This window comes from Periplaneta americana, chromosome 2 (assembly GCF_040183065.1).
Source record: "Periplaneta americana isolate PAMFEO1 chromosome 2, P.americana_PAMFEO1_priV1, whole genome shotgun sequence".
Taxonomy (NCBI): domain Eukaryota; kingdom Metazoa; phylum Arthropoda; class Insecta; order Blattodea; family Blattidae; genus Periplaneta; species Periplaneta americana.
Window position 1 is genome coordinate 198,100,356 of NC_091118.1, and position 12,230 is coordinate 198,112,585.

General features: G+C 36.4%; 1 protein-coding gene across 1 annotated transcript; it reads right to left on the bottom strand.

Moving 5' to 3' along the window:
• Positions 1–489: 489 nt before the first annotated feature.
• On the bottom strand, positions 490–11,338 carry LOC138695014 (TNF receptor-associated factor 6-like). Its single transcript, XM_069819300.1, has 8 exons — positions 11,180–11,338; positions 10,200–10,251; positions 9,974–10,104; positions 7,131–7,245; positions 6,891–7,013; positions 4,889–5,011; positions 2,488–2,765; positions 490–979 (listed from the first exon to the last, which is right to left on the bottom strand). Exons 2-8 carry the CDS (start codon positions 10,245–10,247, stop codon positions 649–651), a joined length of 1,149 nt encoding a protein of 382 aa, XP_069675401.1. The 5' UTR covers positions 10,248–10,251; positions 11,180–11,338; the 3' UTR covers positions 490–648.
• Between the last annotated feature and the right edge of the window lie 892 nt (positions 11,339–12,230).

Sequence of the window (12,230 nt, forward strand, 5' to 3'; positions counted from 1 at the left end):
TTCCGCTTCTTTTTGGTAGGAGAATGACCACCTTCCAATCTCTCTATGTATCTGTCGGGTATAACGTTCAGTTCGTCAATATTCCTTGGTTCAGGTGGTAGGTGCAGCTTCCTGGGATGGCGCAATTTTTTTTAATAGATGGTTTCTTCGGTAGATTCACATTGGCTTCGCTTGCAATATGCAGTAATTCATTTTGAATAATGACAGACGTTGGTTCTTGGGAAGTCCCTGCCCTTGCCTTCATGTCCTCTACACATTCCTTTGCCTTAATCCTTCCCCAGTCTGCAGAATGATTCTTGTGTTCAGATGGTTCTTTGACGACACTGCTTCCACCTTCTGATAACATGACTGTTCCGCCACAGTTCCAAATTAGTTTACAGCTTCTGGATTTGTCTTGTGTTATCATAGAAATATATTATAAATTGTTGCGAATTTGAGTATTGCCTTGACTTTTAATGTGTGGCTAATTGTCTTTGATACGAATTTCAATTATGTGGCGAGTTGTCCCCAACCCCAACTGTCTCAACATACTGCTTCTCTATAAAAGCTCCTCCATCATTACTGGTCAGCTGAACCTCGTCCTCCTTTGTGGTCAAGATAATGTCCACCAAATGGCACATAACGTAATGAGCACAGCTGGCAGTAGGATCACACACTCAGAATGTGCAGTTTTATTACAATACTGTCGTCGGGAGTCATGAAGCCTTGCGTGGTGAGGTCCAGCACAGACACGAACTCAGTATATCCAAATCCACGAGGGTTTACTTCCCGCAACGGCCTTTTGAAGGCATCTAGTTCTGGCCGTGACATCATAGTGTCACAAATGTGGCGACTCGAGTCCTTGCCGTTCACAAGCATGAAAGTGATGCGTCCAGTGAACGGCCAAGCCAGACAAGCGTCATGATCTGTCCGCATTAGATGTATTAGCAGAGCTATGTGATTACGGTCATTCGGAGACAGGTTTATTCGTGCACAGAACCTGAAACACAAGTAAAACGCTTGAATTAATATTCTCAGAATATCGAAAACAATACTGAAAATTACTGGTTAAATTCAGGTGCATTATTTAAACTCTAGGCAAGATATATATAGTAAAAACAATGTAGTAAACTTGTACAATAAGACTGTGATTTCAATATTACTTACTGGGGGCGAAACGTGGACATATAGCAATAAACAAAAAAGAGACTTCAAACAATAAGTAAAGGAGAAAATAGTATTAAAGTTAGAAGTGAAACAATTTGTAAATGAAAACAGAGCCTACTACAAGAATAAATTTTTTCTCACGTGTGACAAAGTTCTTATGTTAGGAGAAAATCCACAAACGATTAAGGAAAACACGGGAATTTTACTGGAAGCAAGTAAAGAGATAGGTTTGGAAGTAAATCCCGAAAAGACAAAGTATATGATTATGTCTCATGACAGGAATATTGTACGAAATGGAAATATAAAAATTGGAAATTTATCTTTTGAAGAGGTGGAGAAGTTCAAATATCTTGGAGCAACAGTAACAAATATAAATGATACTCGGGAGGAAATTAAACACAGAATAAATATGGGAAATGCGTGTTATTATTCGGTTGAGCAGCTTTTATCATCCAGTCTGCTGTCAAAAAATCTGAAAGTTAGAATTTATAAAACAGTTATATTACCGGTTGTTCTTTATGGTTGTGAAACTTGGACTCTCACTTTGCGAGAGGAACAGAGATTAAGGATGTTTGAGAATAAGGTGCTTAGGAAAATATTTGGGGCTAAGAGGGATGAAGTTATAGGGGAATGGAGAAAGTTACACAACACAGAACTGCACGCATTGTATTCTTCACCTGACATAATTAGGAACATTAAATCCAGACGTTTGAGAAGGGCAGGGCATGTAGCACTTATGGACGAATCCAGAAATGCATATAGAGTGTTAGTTGGGAGGCCGGAGGGAAAAAGACCTTTAGGGAGGCTGAGACGTAGATGGGAAGATAATATTAAAATGGATTTGAGGGAGGTGGGATATGATGATAGGGAATTGATTAATCTTGCTCAAGATAGGGATCAATGGCGGACTTATGCAAGGGCGGCAATGAACCTCCGGGTTCCTTAAAAGCCAGTAAGTAAGTGACAAAGTTCTCAGAACAGTTGTGATGAAGAGGGACACAGAATATTGATTGGCTGAATAAAGCTGCAAACAGCTAAAAGGTTAATCCATAAGAAAATGAGAAGGAGCAGGACAGGATGAAGAGGAATATGTGGTAGTGGTGGTGTCATGAGCCGTGTCCAATTCATTTCATAGGCTGTGGTCCCTGTATCGTACCGTGATTACACAGCTGTAAATTGACTCAAAGAATTCTCATGTGCAATTCCTCTTACTAGTAGTGGATATACTGTACAACACATTCCTGCTCCTTTTTCTACTATGCTTCTTGCCAATAAAAGGGTTAGGCCTAATGATAGAAATAATAACACAGCACAGCAACAACAGATAACAAAACACCTCACCTATAACCATTAGGAGCTGTATAAAAGCCTGGACTGTAGAACATGCAGCGCGTGGGGTTGGCTGACATGGCTGACAGTTTGCTGGATATCTGTGTCACTGTCCACAGGTAAGTGCCATTGCAATACCGTAACGCAAGGTCCTGTGAGACCTGATCGATATTTGAAGAGAGCTGCCGCTTCATATTCTCAAGTTGAATGTCCTGCTCACGGTTTCTCTGCTCCAGCATTACAATGCGTTCATAGAGTGACCGCACAAGTCCTTGCCAAGGCTGAACTTCCTGCAAATGTGAACCAACACACAAATCTTCAGCATGTGGCGTAACCTATATGGAAAAGTACACAGAGCAGCAAACAAGACTTGACCCGACTAATATGCTCATTAGCTATATCGTCTGCTCACCGTCAGGAATTGATAAGCAAGGAGGCATAGTGACGCCAGCTTGCAGAGAGAAGAAACTGGATTCTGATTACCAAACAGTGGTCTGTTTCATTTGTGTTCTGACAACAAAAGGTCGAAGTCGTAAAAATAACCATACTGAGCAACGAGTATTCATTCTGAAGACTTATCTCTCAGGGAAAAAGTCATACATGAAATGTTTGCGCAAATCTCGGCTATGTTTTCTGGAAGCTACCAGATCGTCTAAGTGATACGTCGTCTTCCCATTGCTCTCTTGAGTGCGTAAAGTTTTCCCACTGTCCTGAATCTAGCCAAAGGCATGGCGGTCTGCATAGAGATGCACTATACTGTCCATCAGCGATTCAAGCGACTGCCAAGTAAATACGGATAACGTTCTTGCCAGTCTTCAGGTACAAACAGGGATAACCAAAATCAGGTCTCAGGTATGAAATGGAATGCAAAAAATGTTACAGGCTGTCGATAGTTAAAACATTTATAGTCATTTTGATTTACATCAAGTTGTAAGTTCCACCGTTTAATATAGTCACCATTTCTTTTTTTACTCAAATACCCACAAACGACCATCCACAAAGTTGAAACGCAGCTTTCGGGCTAAGATGCAGTGGTCTACTGGTGCTGATGTTCCCAGATGTTTCATCTACTACTGCGGCAGACATCTTCAGTGGTTAGGTATCCTAGGTCGAAGTCTTCTGCTAGGGATACCTGTAGCAACTGAAGATGTCTGCCGCAGTAGTAGACGAAACGTCTGGGAACATCTGCACCAGTAGACCACAGCATCTTAGCCCGAAAGCTCCATTTAAACTAGTCACAGAATAACTGCTGGTTAAATTCTCAGTATTATATTCGGAATGATAGAGTTTCACATTTTAAAATTGGTTTCCTGAGAATTGTTTAAAAGTGGACATCCCCCCTTTTTCCCCTGTACTCTTCAATTGATAGCTTGTGTAACCACAGAGAATAATAAAACCTTTCAGATGGTACACAAAAAAATACAGGGTGTCATTTAAAAATGTTTCCAGTAACGTCACAACTCGCACAACAAAGATATCAATGATATGGTTTGTTTTTGTGAAAAAGCGTCTTTTAAAATATACTGTTTGACATGTCCGGGCGTTTTTCGCAAAACATTTCCATTTAGCTGTAGCAGAAAATATGCACGACTTTTGAAATGCACTGTATATATTTTATGATAGCCCCATATGCGTCTGATATGATAAAATGACAATTGTACATTACAGTTGAAAAAGTGTGGTTTACAATGTTACAAACTTCAAGCATGCTATTCATAGACATTTCGTTAGCCTGCGCTATGAGCGTGCTACACTAGCCCCGGCTATCGACTGGTTCCTTGTACAGGATTCATATCATATCATATCGCTAACACTGGTTTATGAAAAATGTTAGTTCGCTGATCATCTACTGGAAGCCCGCGCTAAGAATGTCTATGAATACGGCACTAAGACTTCCAGTATTTATCTAATAGTACCAAAAGGAGGCAAGTACTCACCTATTGAACTGCATGCCAAATTATTACATGTCCAAGTTACTGTTACAGCTGTTATCAAGAGATGCTGTGCTTAAATTTGTCTTGTTTTCTTTAAAGGCTTCTGTGATTGAACATAATGTACACACCACAGCTAAATATCTGATATCAGACACATAGAGGGGCGTGGTTAAATATATACAAAGTACCAGTATTACTTTATAGTGCATATAAATCCCAGACCATGCAAACCATGTGACAGTGATGGTAAACAAAGAGGAGGAGCAGTCCAAGTTTCCATATTTCCTTCACCTCAGTACAAGAATGAGATCAGTGGTCAGCATTATATTTTGGCTGATACTACCTTGTGAAATGATCGCATTATTCATTCAAGAGCTGTTGTTCAAGTGACAGAAGGTTAGAATACGGAGAATAAAATAACTGTGTTACATGCTCTGAAGACAGCAGAGTTTCAAAGGACACAAGTCTGAATTACTTGCCCCGTTGTGATGATCTTGGCCTTTCCTATCTGGTTCCCACAAGCTGCTGGCTTCCTGAGCTTTTGCCTCCATATGCTGACTCTGTATCGACGTCTGCAGCTTACTGTATGCCGAGCTAAGCAGCTGTAATGAAACAAAGCAGATCTGTTACAATTGTCACCACTTTCCACATGTTCTAATACTAGTCTGAAATTAGGCCATTACAGAAGTTTCCAATCTCAGGCTGGATGGTAAGAAAAGTACGTATCTTAAAGTAATCTACAATGTATTGATAATTTCTCTACAGAAAAGTATGAAAACACTAGGCCTATTAATCTCTTCCTCAGGATTCTAAATAAGTTTATGCAATTTACATTTTTTTTCAGTTACTATTCATTCCTATTTATTTATTTAAAGTGATGTCGCCAATTAATTTTACCAATAAGAAAAAAGAACAATTATTATTTATTTTTGCTCCCTTAAATACTATTTTTTATTAATAAATAGGATCACTGTTTTTCTGTTTTCTATCAAGTTACTTTTTGAATCTGTGATGTAGGCTACAATAGGTTTGTTCCAGCAAGCAATTCAGAATGCGTTCCGAACTAATACTGACAATGTACACTGGCTTTGAGGTACCGTCAACCGGGTATACTTTACACAGGGGGGGGGTAACTTTACACATTTCTAGAAAAAATGTTTAGAAGGCAGCAAATACAGACAATGTGTAGCAACTCCGTGGAACTGATTCTATGTGACAACAGCACATATGTGTGGTAGACTGAAGTGTGTGCCATTATTAAAGCTGTTATACACCATTTTTCTAGAAATGTGTAAAGTTACCCCCTTTTTGTGTAAAGTATACCCGGACGACGGTATCCATAATCAATGGCTAGTCGAAATAAGCCAACTACACTGCTCCTTGGAAAATCTGAGTTTCATCTACAGTCTAAAACTATGAAGAAGTGCTACACCATAAAGAGTGAATGCAATGACTATAGTAGTAGTAGTAGTATTTATTTATTTAACCTGGTAGAGATAAGGCTGTCAGGCCTTCTCTGCCCCTCTACCAGGAGATTCCAACTACAATATCAACAATAAAATTACAATTAGTATTAAATTTACAATTACAATTACAAATAATATTACAATTAGTATTAAATTTACAATTACAATAAAATCAAAGTACGAAAAGATTACCTGAAAAATTAAAGCTAGATAATTTATCATAGAGAAACAAAGAATATTTTATATTTACTGAATTACAAATTAAACCTAGAATAACAAAATTGTATAGTGATGAAATTACTGAATATTGAAATATTTTGTGATAGATTAAAGAAACTATTTACAAGTAATCAATTACTGACCAAGTGCCTAGTAAGTTTTCGTTTGAATTCAATTTTATGTCGACAGTCCCTGATGCTAGCAGGTAGCGAATTCCAGAGTCTTGGCAGGGCTATTGTGAAAGAAGATGAGTATGAGGAAGTGCGATGGGATGGTATTGTTAGTATTGTTTCATGACGAGAGCGTGTGTTCAGATTATGGTGGGAAGAAAGGTAAGTGAAGCGAGACGACAGGTACGAAGGAATAGAAGAGTTCAAGATTTCGAAGAGAAAGAGAAGTGAATGTAAATTTCTTTTCTTATCTAGTTTAAGCCAACCTATTGCTTCCAGGGATGGGGTAATATGATCATATTTACGAACATTGCTTACAAAACGTACGCACAAATTATGAGCACGTTGAAGTTTCATTTTGTTGTCGCTGGAGAGGTCAGTCAGTAAAATGTCCGCATAGTCGAAATAGGGAAATGCAAGTGTCTGCACAAGGGACTTTTTTAAGCAAGAGGGGAGATGAACATTTATCCTTTTTAGCACATGGATAATAGAATATACTTTTCTGCAGGTTTCTGTGATTTGCATGTCCCAGTCGAGATTATTATCCATGTGAATGCCAAGATTTTTTACTGAAGAACTGAAAGGGATATGCACTGTACTTACTTTAACAGGGGAACTATACTTACACTGATGTGGTAATGTATTTGAGTATCAATGTGAGCTGCAAGATCATTAGGGTGCACTGTTGCCAGGCAACCAACATGACGAAAACTGCATTCGATTAGCTGTGATCTGGAGTTATGGCCTTCCTGCATTACAAAAGAACACATGATTGCAAAAAACTTTAAGTGTGTGTGCACCATATAAACGTGAATAATCATAAAGAAGCATAAACAGAAAGAATATCACTGCTATTATATGCCAACCTGCTGATTTTTTAGATCCAGTTCCTGGATCTCTCGACGTGTAAAATTGTCAGGGAAAAGGTCTGTTGCAGGATTCAGAGGTTGATTGTCCACTGGACACACGCTGCCTTCACGCCTGAAAATTAAGTATGTTATAATTTAATCTCAAATAAGTCATTCAATCTATAAATGCAATAAATGTAGCAGGTGTTAATTTTTTGTCAATCTAGTTCCTTCAAATTTTATTCCTATTGAAAGAAATTATTTTTAAGGTGAAAAAAATCTTTAGCAAGGGAAGTAAGGCGTGAGGTGTTGCATCACACATAAACAGTACTGTATTTTCTCGAATACAATGCGCACTTTTCTCCGAAATATACAAGTAAAAAATACAGCTGCACAACTTATTCAAAAATGAAGGTGACATTTCATTTTTCTCCTGTGAAGCTCCTGTGAAGCGACGTTTTGTTCAGTGATCTCAGGATTGATTCCGCTCAGAAACTACAGCGTGTTCATAACGCGTGCGTCCGCTTCATTTGTAATGTTCGATACTATGATCATATCTCATCTTCTTTCAAGAAGTTGTCATGGCTTAGGTTACATGAGAGGAGAAATCTGCACTCACTTTCTCTCTTATATCGAATTATGCACTCTTCATCCCCCTATTATTTATTCGCTCGATTTCATACTCTCTCTCGCTATCATAATATTAATACTTGATCACAACACGATAACACGCTAGAAATTCCACTTCACGCATCGTCTCTGTATTTCTCATCCTTCACTGTTGCTACCTCTCGTCACTGGAACTCTCTGCCGCCTGAAGTCAAGGGCTGCCGAACATTGAATTCTTTCAAATCCAAGTTAGAAAATTATCTTATGACGAGTTGCCAAACTAACTTACTATTATGACAAGTGTTGTATTGCATGTTTCCACGTATTCACATTTTTTTTATGTTCTAATGATATTCAACTTATTTTATATTTTTGTTTTCATATTTTCCGATAATGTTATATCTCTAATGTGATAAGTTGAGCTATATATAATCTTAATTTTCCTTATTGTGTGTACTTAGAAATATTGTATTCACTGTATACTTTGTACTGCACTATTTTATTACTACTATTAGTATTATTATTATTATTATTATTATTATTATTATTATTATTATTATCATCATTATTACTATTCTTATTCTTATTATTATTATTATTATTATTATTATTATTATTATTATTATTATGAATAATTGTCTTTTTTTTGTATGCCTCATTTATTTTGACCTGCTGTTCACATATTATTATGCTTTTTTCTTTCTTTCTGTATGTTATATACTATGTCTGATTTCTTCTTATTTGTTGTTTATTTTTTATTATTATTATTATCTTATTTAGTTTGTGTGTAAAATTGTAGTGTAATTTGTAAATTTGTAGTGTTTTTGTAACACAGTCTTTACTCCTGGTTGAGTGCTAGAGAAGGCCGTATGGCCTTAACTCTGCCAGGTTAAATAAATCATTATTATTATTATTATTATTATTATTATTATTATTATTATTAAAGTGGTACCACAAGCCATTATCTTTCCACATGGGTATTTCAATTGTCAATATTATTAAATGACGTTTTTATTAGCAGTACATGTGTCAGAATCAAGATCAAGTATGATAAGTGTATAGTTTGTGCATCTTTACTTGCAGCGAAAAACTAAAAATTATTAAAGATGCAGAGGAACAGGGAATTGTTATGCTTGCTATTAAAGTTGCAGAATATAAACAACCGATTAAGCAAAACTACTGATGTGTGCATGGAATGGGTTTGAAATGCATCCTGTTCCAGGATGAAATTTATTTATTTATTATTAACTGAACTGCATTTATGTTTGTTTTTTTTTACTTGGTTATTTATAGATGAGGTCGAAGATTCGCCATAAATTACCTGACATTTGCCTTACGGTTAGGAAACACTTCGGAAAAAACCCAACCAGGTAATCAGCCCAAACAGGAACTGAACCCGAGCGCAAATCCGGATCGGCAAGCAAGCACCTTAACCGACTGAGCTATGCTGGTGGATTGTTTTTAATTTGTCAGGAATACATTTGTTGAAAGGTTTATTTTTGTAATTTGTGTTTTTTCAAATTTATTTTATCTATTTATTTTTCTTTTTTAGCCTTTCAAAAGTGGAGTGTGTGGCTTATTTAAGGGCGTGGGGTATTCAAAAAAATACAGCAACAATAAAAGTAACTCTGTCCTTGAATTTCCAGTCCAAAACTACTACCTACTGTTCCTCTCCCACAAAAAAAAAAAAAAAAGCATGCTAGCCACTATTCTAACTTATAATTTTAAAATCAGAGTAATGGATCCAGATAATTCTTTGCTTTTTCTCTCAAAGATTCTAGTCTAAATCGAATGAACTAAAAAATGTACCAGTAAACATTTCCGTGAAAAATAATGACTTCCTTTCTAAGAATGAATGGGTTTTTCTTCACTTAATTAAAAAAACCTGGGCACCATAAAATGTTTTTTTTTTATTTTGGTAGGTTATTTTACGACGCTTTATCAACACCTCAAGTTATTTAGCATCTAAATGAGATGACGGTCATAATGCCAGTGAAAGGAGTCCAGGGTCCAGCACCGAAATTTACCCAGCATTTGCTCATATTGGGTTGAGGGAAAACCCCGGAAAAACCTCAACCAGGTAACTTGCCCTGACCGGGAATCAAACCCGGGCCACCTGGTTTCGCGGCCAGATGCGCTGTTACTCCACAGGTGTGGACCGTAAGATGGTTCCATGCTTCTATCTCACCGCATCTAGTCCTATCAGAAGTGTTTTCTGTGACCTTTTATTGATATAACTAAATTATGCTCACTTCAGCCACATTCGTATACAGGAATCACAGAAACGATGGCCACAAGGCGTCAGTACAGGCTTTGAGAGACATTGCAAGCAGATCGGACATTCAAATCTAGACTCCAGAGCTCGCTCTTCTTCTGATGATGGCTGTAAACATTAAGAGGTAATAAAACATTAATCACCATTTTAGCTGTACCTATAAGATATTTAACATTTATACTCTAGCGTTTTATTTTACTCACTATACTGTTTTCTTGTGCTGAATCTCCGCGCGTTTCCTGCGCTGCCATTTCCCTATTACAGAATTAAAGAACATAGATTAAATCACAACTTAATACACTTGCATCTGCTGTATTAAAATATAGGTACGAAATAACAACAAATAGCTTCCATACAATTTGTTCAATTTTACAGGCTTTGCTACTACATAGTATTAAGGTACAATGGTTACTCGTTTTCTTTTTTTCTTCAAAATATGTGTAACAGACCGAGTATAGTAAACTAGTGTGATCATCTAACATAGTTCATTGGCGCAAGCACGTGCCCCGTCTAAGAAAGATATTTTTATACGTGCCTTGTTTACGTAATATTAACCACACTATAAACATACGCTAAAAATAGTCTTCCCATTCTGACATGCTTCTGGTAGGTTACTTAAAATGCTTTTTAGTGAAAAAATTGAAGTGCTTTCTTTTGACATTCATTACGGTACGTGACAAAATTATCGTACATCGTTCATCCTATAACATGGGCTAATTAATTGCCAATGCCATCTAATCTAGACTTCTGAATTTCAAATATTAACCAATATTTTATATCTCCCCACAACACATACGGAATTGACGTCTGCTTTTCGTTTCGTTACGGGTTAAATGAGGGGATAGCTAAGTGACATGAGGTCGAGGTATGTGACAAGGTTAGTGGGTTTGTTGATATTTAAATGACGAGAGACCGAGAAATGTGAAAATGTTTTTATGATTTAAGTACGTTTTCTCTCCCGTTGTAGCGTGGAGAGATATCGAAGTTTTCCCCAAATATTTAACATCAACAGTTTACCGAGTTTAAAATAAATCAGTGTACATTAGAAAAAAAGTGAAAGTAATATCCTGGTAACATTTGAAGGGTTAGGGTGTACGAACCTGATTGACCTGAACGATAGTACATCCTAACCCTTCAAATGTTATTAGGATATTACTTTTAAAATAACATTAAACATACGAACCTGTCAAATATAACTTCACATACATAAAAAAAACAACCAAACGTTACTCAATTATTGGTAAAATCCTACTTTATCGTGCCCCTATTGTCTCTTTCTGTAACAAATTTATGATGGCATCCATGATGTGATGTGTTGAATGTTAACGATTTGTGAACTGCTGCCAACCTAAACTAAAGCTCAGCGAAGCATGGCTGGAAACTTAACCTTAAACCATCTCTTTAGGAGCCCCTAGATTTTATTTTATAACTTTGATCACGTAATATTGAATAGCGGCAGTATCTTGTAAAAGCAAGTGCTTGATTTTTTTTTTTTTTTTGCGTATAAATGACAATCAACATGGAAAGTTGGTGTATTTTCATTTGAAAGTGTTTTCTTTCTGTTTACACCGCCATACTTAATTTGCTGCAGGAGAGTCATTTCAGTATTCTTTTGAGGGAGGGGGAGGGGGCAAGATTTTTTAGGGTATATCGGTTGGCGTACTCCCTCACCATTTCCCGTGAAATCAACTATTTTTCATACCATAAACTGAGATAAACTTGACTGTATATAAACCATGAAATCAGATACACTGAACACATTTTTAAAGTTCATTATTTTTTCCTCAATTTCTTTTTTCACCATACTTTATTATTGTTTTAAGTCAGAAATAGGGCTGATATAATGGTTTATTTTTTATGGTTAAGTTTACTCCACTTTACAGTACATTTCTAGTCTCTACACATGGGTCTTCTTAATACTAAGGATATAATAAATACAGAAAAAGCAAAGACATTTACTTCATTTATAAATTGTACTGTTTAAGTAGATACAAATAATTCATTCTTCACAAATTTACATAAAATAGTTACATTGGTATTATAATCATTTTCAATATTGTTTTTCTATTTACGAAAATAGTCATTCAAAAGTGACAAGAATGTGACTACAATAGACTCTGCTTTGGTTCACCCATGCTTAATAAACGAGTTCATGAAATGAGACCCTAATTTATTTTACTCCTACCTGAAATGCAATTTAATCTCACTTCCTTAAGGGTATTGGCTAATTTGCT

What these genes read in the sequence shown, in the direction of transcription:
- LOC138695014 (XM_069819300.1), bottom strand. Translation starts at nt 10,247, where the DNA reads ATGGCAGCGCAGGAAACGCGCGGAGATTCAGCACAAGAAAACAGTATA. An exon ending in CAGCACAAGAAAACAGTATA is followed by an intron (nt 10,105 to 10,199) that starts GTGAGTAAAATA and finishes TAATGTTTACAG; the next exon opens with CCATCATCAGAAGAAGAGCG. An exon ending in TGTATACGAATGTGGCTGAA is followed by an intron (nt 7,246 to 9,973) that starts GTGAGCATAATT and finishes CTTAATTTTCAG; the next exon opens with GCGTGAAGGCAGCGTGTGTC.